General features: G+C 33.0%; 1 protein-coding gene across 1 annotated transcript in view; it reads right to left on the reverse strand.

The window, feature by feature from the left end:
• Window positions 1–4467: 4467 nt before the first annotated feature.
• LOC136030251 (ryanodine receptor-like) overlaps window positions 4468–15692 on the reverse strand; it is a gene marked incomplete in the record, with an annotated part of 328739 nt that continues 317514 nt past the window's right edge. The window contains 5 exon segments of the mRNA XM_065709092.1: window positions 4468–4653; window positions 6511–6692; window positions 9692–9857; window positions 12351–12507; window positions 15225–15356. Coding sequence (XP_065565164.1) covers window positions 6533–6692; window positions 9692–9857; window positions 12351–12507; window positions 15225–15356 — 615 coding nt within the window.

The following is a 15692-nucleotide window of genomic DNA, read 5'->3' on the forward strand; positions in this document are numbered from 1 at the left end:
GTCTTAAAGAACCGTGATAATTTGTAGAGGTGATTCATTGTAAATATGAATCAAGTATGGAGCACTAAATCTTTGCCCGCATTAGGGAAACAGCCGAGGTTATGTCGGAGTTGAGATATTTTGACGTTGTTGTAATTTTTCATTATAAAACTGAGGAAATTTTGGGAATTAATATTTTGAAGATTTAAAAAAGGACTAGTTTCGTTTTAATACTGATTCTTCTATATGTAAAGTCCTGCTAAGTCTACAACTTAATCGTTTTTTTCCTTAGTAATTTTAGTTCTTAGGCATAAAATTGCAGTTCCTATGCTATGAAAAATAAGTAAAGGCTGATATATAGTTGCACAAGATCATTCCACGTTGGAAAAATTATTTGTCAAATAGGCTATTTGAATGTAACGTTATATGTCGACTATTATGATGTACGTACTTGTCTGTGAGCATTTGAATATTTTAGCTTTTTTTTCTTAGTACTTGTACTTTGTCATGCAAATACTTGTTTCCTTCACAGTGAATGGTCCAAAAGGCATAAAAGAGTATCTACATGCATTTCTTTGTTAAATCTGGGATTTCCTCTTCAATATAAATGAAATAAAAAACTATTACATTGCTAGTCTTTATTTCAATAGAAAAATTTACGGCCTGGAAAACTTTTTTTTTCAGTAATGAACATAAGGATTGTAAGCTGTGTCAAAACAATTTATCAACGTTATTGTTAATCTTATACTCTGCACAATTTGAATTTTTTTGCTAAGTATCTTATTTCCGATATGTGTGCCAATCGACAAAAGGAACTTATTCCTTGCGTATGCTTTATTAATTTCACTCCACAAGGGATTTCAAATGTCCAAAGAATTTTCATTGTCAATCGTCAGTTTTGGTACGTTTCATATTGCAATGCATCGACTATTTGGCTTAGTTTAGTGAATACATGATAAGTGAATATGTATTATATTGTATAGTGTCTAAAGCATTTTATTCACTTGTTTATGCTATATTTTTATCACTATTTTATTATTTTTTATCAATAAAAGACCCATCTTACTACGCAAAAGTTTCTTTTATTTGCGTCTTCCTTAGTTCTTTCATTCATGAAAGACCGGCTTTTTTTTTAACTAACTTCGAGATATGTAGGGGCTTTAGAATTTACAAGGACTAGATGGCATTCACAATCTGTAATAAACTACGAATCAATCTCATTGAAGTTCATTTCTACGCTTGCAGATTTTATCATTCAAACAAATATTGAAGGGCAAGTCCAAGATGAAGCCTTACCCCCGCACTCAAATAGAAAAGAAAACTGACCCTATTTCACCAAACTGCTGCCTACAAATGACTACTCCAATATACTCAATATTGCCCATCCCTCTTGAGTCAGTAAAGTAATACATAAAATCCTACTGGTATGCAGCAAACGTTTTTTTTTTAATCAAGGAGGGGGGTGAAAGATCCTTTGATCAAATGCCTTCCTCCCCCAATTGATGATACCAAAGACAACACAGAGATGTTTTTTGAGTTCGTCAATTTCGCTTTTCACACCAGTAACTTCAGCTTCAACACGATTAACTTTTGTGTTTAAATTTGTATGTCCAGATTCCACTGTTGAAATACGGCATTCCAAAGTTTTTAATCTACCATCAATTGACTCCAAAACCTTCTTATTATCTTCCAAAACCTTCTTATTATCTTTTACAATTTCTAACATCTGAGTGAAATTATCTGCCAAAGATTTTAAAGATAGCTCATCATTAGCTTTCGAAAACACTGAATTTAGACCACTTGATGCATCCGAAATATCAAACATGGAGCGGTTTGATGGGCCATCATCACTTGATGCATTTTCAGTTCTTTTCTGCTTCTTTCTTTTCCCCATATTTATGTAAAAATATACGAAACAATCTTACCGGAAAAAAAGTGTCAGATTATTATCCATGCCAGTGCCTACATTCAATGCATTAGTCCCCAATCAAGGGCACGGCTATATAGCACAAAGATCAATCCAGGAGCTCAGAAACTATAGGCCGAGAAAACCAAGTATAATCGCATCAGAAACTATAGGCCAAAACAACCAAGTTTGGTCACATCAAAAACACATCCATAATCACAACTCTTAATTCAGGGGCATATACAAGCTATTGATCCTTTTCTATTTTCCCTTCTTCATTCAGTTCTTTTTCCCTACCTCACCTTGCCATGCAAATGACGAAAAACAGGGAAATTACTAATCTTGACCGCTATAATTCATTTCATCACACATTTTATGTAGGTACCCGGATTATGCTGTTACTCGTTCAAAGTCAAATTTATGTAGTATTACCAGTCAAGCTATTTCAATTCAATGCAAAATTTCCAATAAGCTATTTATTATCCTCTGACACTAAATGATGTTTATAAGGGGGCTATTTAAACCCTTTCTTACAAAGAATGCCTTGTAGATGCTCCGAATTGACGACCAAATTTATAATGAACTATGAACAATCCAGATATACTAATCCAATTATGCAAGTTTAGACTATATCAAGAAACCGGTTTTTCTTACTGTTAACTTTGAGCATATAGGTAGGTGTTCACGGAATGAATGCTATTTCAGAACTGATTTCAGAACTTTTACATTTGAAAAGTAAAATAAAACAGGCTGATAATATTTATGATAACCGTTATAAGAGTAACTCCAACAGATATAACTCCTTTAATTTCTGGATAGACTGGATCCCAAAACCTTGTGTGATCTTTGAACCTGATTCTTTGTTCAGGAGAAACTAATATAGGAACTGATCAGAATAAAATTGATTATGTGGATGATTTTTTCTACTTCTTTACAGTATAATTTCTGCTTATCCTTACACCCCTAGTTAGATCAAACTTATAGAAAGTGCCGGCTTGCTGAATTCTGTCTTCATCTTAAAAACAGGTTTGAAAGAAATAACATATAACCAGTGCTTGGATTCTATTAATTACGCCCATTATGGCTGCAGCATGTTTCCGTGGCTGTCGAAACAACATATTTCATGCTTAAAATAAATTCTAGTAAATTTACACTCATCCTTCTTAACGGGAAATGGCTTTTCTTGTACCTGGAATCCATACAAAAAATGACGCTGGCTCTTAACATCATATCATGATCAAGCAAACAGTCAAAGAGCCGCTTAGTAACATACTCAGCTGCAGGAGATTCAAGTTCCTTTTGTCTATAGAACATTCAATACGCTTTTGAAAACTAACAACATTATTACTAAACTTTAAAGAGGCTATGAAAGTACAAAAAGGACTTTCCCACAAGGACAACACAATTATTACGTAGACTCTTCAATGGACAGAATTTTTTTTTCTGGCTACCCACTAAACCTTTTTTTAGACTTTGAACTTGAATGCACCTTTTTAACATTTCCAAGACAGATCCTAGAGATAAATATGGAGAGGATCTGAATCCTAGCCTACCTTCACTTGGAGGGACATATTTGGACCAAGCGGAAAGTATGACTGTCGAGGGGGTGACATATCCCCTTTTATGATGTAAACAGTAGTTTCTATCAGAAAAAGACAGTTTTCAGAAGCCAAAACATTATGATAGTGAAAAACAACTGTAGAGTTTATTATACCCTCAATTATATTTCATAAATCCTATTTTAGAGTGTGAAGCAAATAAACTTAAGTAAGTACTATACAAGGAGGAGGCTGTTGTACTCCCCCTCAATTTACGGTAAAATTTGACTTTGGCAGTATTTCAATGATTAAAGCATGGACCCCGTAGCACAAGAGTTGCAGGAACATTTTTCCTAGGGTGAAACTAATTTATCTAGAATATTATTATGTGATTTCAAAGCTGCTGCAGGTATCTTGCTATTGTCAAAGTAAACAGGTATTAAAAAAATAAAGAAAAACCTAATGCCCCTTTCTTGTAATCCAAATGTTTTCTAATCAGCAGGATAGAAGAACTTGGGTGGTAAGGTAATTTTAGTGTGGAGCTCAATAGACTGGTCAGCTGTAACTGTCTGAACATTGAAGATCGCAAAAAAAAGAACAAGAATGAAAACAAACGAAGGAAATTTCGTATTTTGTAGACAGATTGGTGAAATCTCTTTTCCAGCGATTTCAGATATCTTGAAAATTCAAATTGACATTCACACATTTTAGGATCAATATGAGAAGCAGATATTTTTTTAAAATTCAAAACTTCCAAATGTATTGCCATGCTTATATGCTTCGTGTGACAACGCAATTACATATTAAAGTTAGAAATGTATCAAACAATAAATACCTTTCTGTTTTGCATGAACGTTAAATTTGTTTAATTTCAAGCTTTATATTAGTTTATATACGCTTTATAGGAACGTTATGCTTCTGTTTTGTCTTTCATCAAAAGGTTCCATCTATTGCCCAATATTATATGCTTGCATAAATTTTCGCTACAGGAAGTTATCACTTAAATAATAAAAAAATGACTTGCGACTCTCAGTGAAATAACAGTTTAAGGTTTTGACAGGGTCTTATTTATTTCATAGCTTTAACACTTTACAGTGCAACAAATAAAATAAAAACAAAACAGATAAACGGAAGAGTCGTTAATTTAAATAATATTGATTGCATAATCCTCTTATTGTTTCCATAACAACTTTTGACTAGGGCACGATAGGGTAGTAATGTCTCCACTACCTGAAAGAAGAAAAAACATGGTTGTAATTTAGACCTAAACATATAATTAGAGAAAGAAACAAATATTTCAATCATAACTTGAACTGATAAAACTTATGGATATCCTTCAAACTTTACTGTTTTCTGATTAATAGTTGAATTTTATCAATCCATATCGATGTTATCTGACTTTTATTTCCTAATAAATTCAGCCAAAGACAAAAAATGTGTTTTTAATTTTTATTTTAAGTGGCTTATACCACTAATGCTCTACTAATACTTTAGTAACTGTTTTACTGAGGGAGGCAATAATGTCAGCAAACAAACAAAATATTCCGACGGGATCCAACTAAGTGAATTAGTTTTTTTTTGTAAGATTACCCTTCCTGTAGAAGTTTTGTTCAATGCAAACATTCTCTTCGGGATCATTTTGCATGATAAGCTAATTTTTCAAAGTACCAAAGACATCAGAATTAAAACTTTTTTTGTCTATTTCATCAATCTTAGATCTATTCATAACAGAAGCTTGCGATCTTTTAAGATTTTTTTTTGTTTCTTTCAAAACTGTGAAGATTTTACGGCAGTAATATTCTTTCGTCCATGTCGTCACATTGAATCATTAAAATAAATATGCAAAGCTTAAATTTAACAACACTTTTTCGTTCGTAAAAAAAAACAAAAACATACACAATATGTTGATTCTCAAAGACAACTAAAACTTGAAAGGAAAGCGACTTAACCGTTATTAGTCTATTTGGTTCCATATGCTTTTACTTTACTTTTTGCTCATTCTTCATCCAAGTTTCTTTCCTTTAAATTTGGCGCTCGCTGCTATCAAAAACTACATAAGTGACTGTGCTGATCTTTTTCATTAAAAATTGAATTGACAGTTCTTCTTAATTCGTAAGGTCATATACGGTAATATTAGCTTCCATTTAATTAATTCAGACAATCGAATTTCATTTTCATTGTCCTTGGTACTTTTATAATTTATTTGTTCCGCTTCTTCTTAAAGATTAGTCTCACTCAAAATTATTGTTGAAGCTTGTGACATATTCAACATCGAATTTTACCGCACTTTCCAGCCTTTTTACATTAAATCTGAAATACTACGAATAAACTTTAATGTTCGTAATACTATATTGTCTAAACTACTTTGAAATCCTTAGAACGAAATAACTGTGGACGATAGAATAACAAATGTCTAAAAAGCGACACCGCATTGTTACGGCTGCCAACAATTTAGTTGCTAAGGAAATTAAGAAAATTTACCAGACTTTGTCATGCACTACTTGTCTAAACTTCCATTTGGGTTATTAAATACATACTATTGAAATTACCACTAATACAGCCTCAACAGCTATACTGACCCATTGAATAGAAATTGTCTGCAAAAAATCTTTAAACCTTAATTATGAACATTACAAATATCAGCAGAGCCTGTCGGGCGACAGGCATAAAAAAAAATCGTAGCGTGCACACACTTGTGAGGATCAGAGAAAAAAAAGTTTAGCCTAAAGATAAATTTAAGGTCCTTTTAACCCTTCCCCCAAAATAGAAATTAGCATTAAAGTTTTAAATTGACCCCCAAGACGTGAGACAATACATGTTAGACAAAACAGTGCATAAAAATTGTCACAAACTTAATGGAACATACTGACCAATGATAAGTGTACACACGACTGTTTCAAAAACTAAAGACTGGTGATAGGCAGGAAGTTACCAACATAACCAATCGTACAGGTTATACTAAGCCACTATCAAACTAAAAGTATTCCCAGTAACCAAAAAACTTTCCACAAGCTACGAAAATCCAATGCCAATATTTAGCACGACTTGATAACTATAATCGAACTAACTAGACTTGCAATGACTCACTTGACTAGAGCATCTTAGAGATTTAGCTTCCACCACCTCCGAGCTCATCTTCGTATTGCTTCCTGAAACAATCTCCCACTGGGAAGAAATCCCAGCTTCTTTGCTGATACATGTTCCAAACATAGGTTTCTTGACCAGTGTATTCAGTATCTGGCTTATTAATCAAGTGCATTAGGAAGAACCTAAAACACATTGATAAGGATCTATTGTTACTCAAAGGTATACATAATCTAAGACACTGACTTTTCAAACTAATAGAACTAAAACGTCTATCGAGAAAAAAAAACTAATTTTACAATCTAGCGTTCCCATTTCTAATTGATAATCGTTGCTCTCCGACAAAAAAAACCCTACACCTTAGATAATTTTTATTATAAAATAAAATGTTTTGTTGGTATTTAAGGTAGTGAGTTAGAAAATTTTCAACCAATTTGTGGAAATAAACTGTAATCAAGAAGCAGCTCGTGGTAATAGTAATTGAAACTAAACAAATAGGAGCTTTGGCAAATCATATACATTAAAACATTACAACTTCAAACTGAGCATATCAGAGAATCCAATACAGATGTTTCAAGCCCCTATCTACAAAAATGCGAAACTTTATATTTAATTTTCAAGTAGGTAGTTCATCGGCGCGTAATTACCTGTTTGGGGTTTTGTTGCTTTGTTTTCCTGGGGTGATGGTGTCGAGCTAATGACCCTAGGATGTCGAGGGAGGTTTTATTATAACGAAAATTGGAAGTTCTATTCCCCCTTAACTGGCAAAAGCAATCACACCCGCAGCAAATTGGCATTTTATACCATTTTGTAATCCCAATTTTGGCCAAAAGACGGTCAAAATGCAATCTGGAGAAAATTTTGAGATAGCTACTCGATTTAGAATTACTGATATGCAACTCACTTTTTAATTTCAGAGGCCATAAGATAGAGCAGTGGCACACTTTTTCCTAAAGCTACATACAGTAAACACAAAATAAACGGTCAATTTAGAAAAAACAACAGCTTCATCTAACTGAGTTTATTGATATGAGGCTTCATAAAATTTGTTTACAGTTGTGCATCAGAAATTCGGGAGGAGGGCCAGTGGAAATTTCTGTGAGTAGAGAGGGGTGGGCAGGAGCCACAAAAGGGCATTTTTAGACCCAAATAATTGTATTTTTATTGAGTATCCAGATAAATACAAAATGAGAGAGGGATGGGGAGGGAGTTATGACTTGCCCTGAATGTACCTTCATTCTGAGTAGCTTTTTTCGACAAATTCTGTAATATGGGTATTACGTGGTGACAGCTCCCCTCTTAAGCAAAGCTATTTAAGGAGTAAAGTAAAATATTGCATCGCTATGCTTGCCTGAAATGAAGGGCCAGGCAAATTTTTCGGGGAAGTTCACCACTCAGAGATGGTCGAAGCACTGTTGAACTAATATTAAACATGAATTGACAAAAAATAGAGTTGGGAGAAGGAGGAGAGGTTGACAGATAGAAAAAGCTAAAACGAAATCACTGTAAAATGTCAATAGAAACAAAATCTTTAAAAACACAGTTTGTATTAGGATATTTGTAACAAGAGAACCTAATACCCTTGTTTATGTTTATTTTTAAGACTCAAAATGTATTAATTCTGAATTTAACTATTAGAAGTTATTTGCATCCGAAAATTTCCATAATTTTAGAAAAGGTGGCTAAACAGCTCCAAAAGCAGTGTTGTCTTGACGAAAACCATACAATAAAACCCAAAATCTAAGATAACCCAAAATTTTAGCCAACACAGGGCGGAAATTCTATTGAGTATAAATTCAGAGCACTACTGAAAGGGTACTTATGTAATCTACCAGTCTCAGACGTCATCCTGTTGCGTGGCATTAAATAAAAAAAAAGAAGTTTTTTTTAAACTGAAAGTAAGGAGCGACATTAAAACTTAAAACGAACAGGAATTACTCCGTATATAAAAGGGGCTGTTCCCTCCTCAGCGCCCTGCTCTTTACGCTAAAGTTTGACTCTTTGTCTCAACTATACTTTTTAAAACAGTAACAAACTTTAGCGTAAAGAGCAGGGAATTAACCTGCAAGCAAATTACCCTTGAATTAACCCCTCCCTTCCACTTCCTGAGAAATATTTTTATTAAATGCACTTTTTATAGTATTAATTAAAAACCAATTTAAAAATGTTGCCTGAAGGAGGGGAGTGATAGCCTCTCTCACAATCACAAGAAGCCTGGATAAACCATTTCATAGTAACGAGCTGTAAATAAAGAGTGACACTTGTCAACTGAAACTAAAATACTAAAAAAATGAAGTTTTGAATACAAGCAACAACAAAATCCATTATCAATGCTGGTTCCAAAAATGGAATAGCCTATTTATTAATTTAAAAATTGCCCATTAAAGGCAATTAGCACATGGAAGTTTGTATTTGCAATGTTAGAAAGAAGGTTTAAACTCCCCTAAAAAGAAGTATGATATTGATGAAAATTCTAAAATGAAATTAAACATGTATGATAATCTTAAAATCACTAGTTACAAAATAAGAAACTTCTTATTTTCAAGAGAAGGGTGGTCCCACATGTGTGGTTATTTTTCCCCTGGGAATAATCGTATCAAACAAACAGTGTAGATTTTTGAAAGAGATTCACTCGAATGGAAATTTGAAGATTTAGTGCCCTTTTTAAGCAGCAGAAGAGGTTACACCACAGAAAAGCCTCAAGAGCTTATAGATTTATAATTGCTCAAATAATACAATTTTCAGTTCAAAGGTTTCAAATAGTAATCGGTAAATAAATACTGGCAATTAGCTCCATTTTTACCCTCATAAATGCTTCCAGTAAATCACTGTCCAGTTCAAATTTTAATGTCACTCTTTACTTAAGTTTGAAAAAAATCTGCTTTATTTGTTTAGTATTATTTAATAAGGAAATGTGCAGGATCCTAAATGGTAGTATTTTTATTTAATGTGAATGTAAACTTTCCACTATCTTTATTCTTAAAATATTTATACCACACTCACTAACTAAATAAAATATAAGATATCGAATAAATCAAACCTTTAGTCCAAGGACATATACAGGAATCCATTTTAGGGAGGGGGGGGGGATTAAGGACTAATGTCTCGAAAGAGATTTAAAGCTTGTTACGTTTAAAAAAGAAAATCTAGGTAAGTTTAGGTAAGTTTGTATGGCAATACTTACAGATAGTTAGCCAGATTATGCTCTTTCTGAACATGTACATCAAAGCCATGCGGAACTTTATCAAAGTAGTCCTTCCCAATGCCGCAAATGAAGCAATTGGATTCCATATCTTCTTTTACGCTTTCCAGCTGGTCTCTCAACTCACCAAAAGCGTCAATAATCAAACCTAGAGATAAATTCATAGTTTTAATTTTTTGTTCATAACTTTCTTAATTTTTGATGAGCCTACTATATTTTTAATATATTAGCATTGTTACTATATGCATTTTTAGGGAACAGGTTCATCTTTTCGCATGGATTTCGCTTTTATTCAATTTCTAGATATTACAATGAGCTCAGCTAAAACAAGATCATCGTATATGACTCTGTGTACACGGTCAGTTAGATTTTCCCATTATCGGCCGATTTGTTCGATACTACTACTACTACTAACAACATCACAGCACCAAGCCGCCTGAGGCCAATATAGCTACGCACACTCCTCCTCCATCCCAATCTACTCAAAGCCTCCATCTTTACACCCTGCCAAGAAGTAACCATTTCCTTCAATATATATATATATATATATATATATATATATATATATATATATATATATATATATATATAATTAAGTTGTCTGTGTGTGTGTGGGTCTGTCGGGTGACGTCATGTTTGTGTGTTAACTGACGTCATGTTTTCGACTGACGAAATTACAGACCGGGACATCGGGACACAAATGACGACCGGGACACCGGCACATAGGGAACATAAATGACGACCGGGACACTCAAAGAGAAAGCGACCGGGACACAAGGAATGTTCGATTAGCAAGCACTATCAATAAAGCACCGGGACACAAATGACGACCGGGACATCGGGACACAAATGACGACCGGGACACCGGCACATAGGGAATATAAATAACGACCGGGACACTCAAAGAGAAAGCGACCGGGACACAAGGAATGTTCGATTAGCAATCACCATCAACAAAGCACCGGGACACAAATGACGACCGGGACACAGGGAGTATAAATGACGACCAGGACATAAGTAAAAAAAAACTAAAAAAACTAAAAAAAAAGGTAAAAACTACAAAAAAAAAACTAAAAAGAAAAAAAACTAAAAACTAATAAAAAAACTAAAAAAGCTAAAAAACTAAAAAAACTAAAAAAGAAAAAAAAGAAAAAAGGAAAAAAAATGTAAAATAAAGGAGAAAAACAAAACTAAAAAAAAAAAAATAAAAAAAACTAAAAAGAAAAAAAGGGGAAAGATACAAAAATTTATTTCATCATATACCATTCCAAAAACGAATGTATATACAGACCGGGACACCGGGATACAAATGACGACCGGGACACAGGGAATATAAATGACGACCGGGACACAGGGACACAACTAAAACGGGGACGCCGAGGGGCACAGGGGGATATATAAATGACGATGGGGACACAGGGAATGTTCGATTAGCAATCACCATCAACAAAGCTCAAGGGCAATCATTAGAATCATGAGGTATAACTAAAAAAACTAAAAAAAGGTAAAAAACTGAAAACTAAAAAAAAGACCAATTCAAAAACGAATGTATATACAGACCGGGACACCGGGACACAAATGACGACCGGGACACCGGGACACAAGGAATATAAATGACACCCGGGACACTCAAAGAGAAATCACAGACTGGGACACCGGGACACAACTACAACGGGGACGCCGGGGGGCACAGGGGGATATATAAATGACGACGGCGACACAGGGAATGGTCGATTAGCAATAACCATCAACAAAGCTCAAGGGCAATCATTAGAATCATGAGGTATAGATCTGAATACGGATTGTTTTCCCATGGACCGTTATATGTGCATGTTCAAGAGTCGTAAACCTGACAATCTATTTATATGCACAGACAATGGGACAGCAAAGAATGTTGTATATTCGCAAGTTTTACGTAGTTAAAAACATATATATATATATATATATATATATATATATATATATATATATATATATATATATAGATATATACATGTGTGTGTGTATATATATATATATATATATATATATGCAATCCTATAAATGAAATGTATTTACATTCAAAACAGACATACATTATACTAACATAATATATTAGCTAATAATAAAGCTTATTTTACATAATATAGTTATATAAACATTACGCAACGATTTCTACGTATGAGAAAATATACATGCGAAAAGGAGGTGTAAATAGAAACTTCTAAATATCTTTAAAACCAAACATGATACGAGAAAACAGACTAGACAATCGACCAAAAATATTACATAGTGGTTTTGAATTACCCCAGGAGACGTGGAGAAACAGTCGTAAAAAATATACAGCTTTGTGAGAACGGATTTTTTCTCAAATAAGCGGAGCAAAAATTTCATCTATAGATGTTTACCTAATTATTGGCTAGAAATATTTCCTTTATTCTCATTTACTGTGGGGCTTTCCTTATTTTCTTAATCCTAACATCACTATTTCATCTGAATTCCACTATTTCAACAAACTTACTTATATTTAATAATCTCTTTGCCTTTAATCTTATATAAACAAGGTTGATTAAATTAATAAAAGACTAAAAATTCTCTTTTTCGGAATCGTAAAGCAAACATTTCTGGATTTCTAGGAGAATTGATTTATAAAATAGTTTACCTTGAATAATAGCAAGTAGAATGACAATAATGAAGAAGAAAAACGTAATATCAAACATAATTCGATAGAACTCGTAATCGTCCCCATCAGGTGATTCGATTTCGTCTCCAATACCACCACCAGCTCGGACACCTTTATATATGTGGAAGGTAAAACACTGAAAAAAATATTCCGTGATTATGATTCCGAAACCTAATGGCAAGTAAAATGTAAGAGCATTGGCTGAAATGAACAATAATTATATATATATATATATATATATATATATATATATATATATATATATATATATATATATATATATATATATATATATATATATATATATATATACATATATATATATATATATATATATATATATATATATATATATATATATATATATATATATATATATATAATATATATATATATATATACATAAATATATATATATATATATACATAAATATATATATATATATATATATATATATATATATATATATATATATATATATATATATATATATATATAAAACAGTTCGTGGTAACGAACTGTAAGTAAGAAACGACCCGGCTCAATAGAAATCGAAACTCCGAAAAACGGAATTTTGATAACCATAGATATATCAAAAGAATAGGCTTATTATGTTGATTTCAAATAAATAAGTTCAATTTAGTCTTATCCATTAAAGATTACAAGCCTGAAATTGTTTTCCTGACTTTCGTAAAAAGCGGTAAATACCCCCTAAAAGTCATATGAAAATCACACCATTAGGTTCAGCATATCAAAAAACTCTACTGTAGAGTTTTCAAACTCCTTTCTGCAAAACTGTAGAATTTTGTATTTTTTTTTGCCAGAAGAAAGATCGCGGATTCGTGTTTTTTTTTCCAGGATGATCGTATCGACCTATCGATCCTAGAACATCGTGAGAAGGCTTATTCCAACGGAAATTAAAAGTTCTATTGTTCTTTTCAAGTGACAAAAAGATTGGAGGGCAACTAAGTCCCCTAGTTGGGGGGGGGACGAATTCTTAGTTGGGGGGGGGGACAAATTTCTGCTGTTTTTTTTCAAAGAGAATTTTTCATGGGGAGGTAAGTTTCCAGCTAGTGAACTTGTCAGAGGAAATTATACACTGGAGGAATTTTCCAGAATTCCTATACAAAATTCTTTTAATATGTCTTGCTTTCTCTTTTCCGTCTTAATTTTACGCGTGGAGTTGTTAAGGGTAATTGTCAGAGCTAAATTTTCACCGGGATTGAATTGTGTAGAGGATATTTCCGTGGGGAGGGGGATTTCCCTGTGGAGGTAGGGCCAGATTTTCTGGCATTATTTAAAAAACAATCAGAAATGAAATAAAAAAAAAACAATTTTTTTTCAACTGAAGGTAAAGAGCAACATTAAAACTTAAAACGAACGGAAATTATTACGTATTTGAAGGCGGTCACCCCATGATCAGCACCTCGCTCTTTACGCTAAAGTTTTAATTTTGTCCCAATGCTTTAAGAAAGAATCCTGAAACGCTAGAGTCGTTTAATCAGAACAATGAGAAGCTTTGTTAAAAGTACTAAAGAACTTTAGCGTAAAGAGCAAGGTATTGAGGAGGGGGCAAGCCTTTTCATATACGCAATAATTTCGGTTCGTTTTAAGTTGCTCATTACTTTTGGTTGAAAAAAAAACTTGTTTTTCATTTATATATATATATATATATATATATATATATATATATATATATATATATATATATATATATATATATATATATATATATATATATATATATGCTACTTCATTTTCTAGCCAAAGCACCTCTTTAGGGAGTGACTTCATTTAGTCCAATAATAATCTGTATGCACATAATTCGTCGCTATTGTGATTCCTAAGTGTCTTAATTTCCAAGTCTTTCTATTTAGTCATTAAATCCAAGATACACCTTTATTCTTTTTTTCAGCTATAAAATGAGCAGCAGGCTCCATAGTGAAAAAGTAGTTACTCTCCCGCTCATCACATATCTTTTTACGGAAACTATATCCAAGCTAATTTGAATGAAGTGAAAATTAAGAAGAGGCATTCAATAAAACTGTTGGCGAATGCTGAATTCTAAAGTATCAAGCCCGAGGGATATAAGCGTACGCAAAAGCGATTTAGCCGTGTTTGGGTAGATTTTGTCAGGCAAAAGAATAAAAAAAGCCTTAAAAAAGAGCCTCGATTTTCACGACCCTCATCTTAAATAATTCTTCTCAACCTTTAGGATCTTATAGTTAAGACCAATTCGACGGCGTCAATCGAAAGCGCGACGCCCTGTAAAAAAATCAAGAGAGAGAGAGAGAGAGAGAGAGAGAGAGAGAGAGAGAGAGAGAGAGAGAGAGAGAGAGAGAGAGAGAGAGAGAGAGAGAGAGAGAGAGAGAGAGAGAGAGAGAGAGAGAGAGAGAGAGAGAGAGAGAGAGGGAGAGAAAGTATACCACATTATAGCTCCATCAACCCCCGTCCCAAATTGGATGTAATTAAGATTATATTGTGAAACTGGCTGACTTCTATTGAAAACCTTGCCTATGCAACGTAAAGGAAGATGTTTTGATTTGGGACCAAACGAGTAGCTTCTTGGTATGATATTGCTGATATTGCTTAATATGTTTCTTGGAGAATAATCTAAACTTGGTAAAAGCACGTTCTTCAATAAAAAAAAAGAGAGAAAAAAGAAGAAGCAAATTTTGAAAAGGTGGATATTAGCCATCGAATTATACCGAAGTTGTAGTCTTATATTGGAACACTAAAACAATAAGACTTCCAAAAGGTAACATACCAGAAACTTAAAGAGGGAACCTTAAGGTCAAAGGGAATAAAGTATAAAGCGAAATAAGCAAATGAAGTACTTATTGAATACATACGGTAAGCATGTCGTGACATTTCTTATCCACGTTGTCATCTTCTTCTTGGACGTAGAACTTACGGAAGAAATTGAAGGCAATAACTGTGTAAAGATATACGATGATTGTCAACAACATCACAGTCAAAACAAGCTGAAACAAAAAAGTATAAATATTTTATATGGTGTGCTTGAAGCATTTTCTTTTTTTGTAGCCATTATCCGTGTAGCTTTAAAGCATTTAAAATATATTAATCAGTATTATGTGCCTTACTATGTTTGTTTTCTTTTTACAATTGTCATGCTTTTACGTTGTTATTATTATATACCCTGTTATGTGTGTTAGTATCATGTGGTATTATTTTTTGTTATTTGTTTTTTGTTTCTTTTTTGCCATGGCCCAAAGTAGCTTTTGTTGCAATAAATATCTATCTATCCATTGAATTTAAATTCCTTCTATTTACTTTGGAAATTATTTATTTATTCTAAA

Source organism: Artemia franciscana, chromosome 8 (genome assembly GCF_032884065.1).
Source record: "Artemia franciscana chromosome 8, ASM3288406v1, whole genome shotgun sequence".
Classification (NCBI taxonomy): domain Eukaryota; kingdom Metazoa; phylum Arthropoda; class Branchiopoda; order Anostraca; family Artemiidae; genus Artemia; species Artemia franciscana.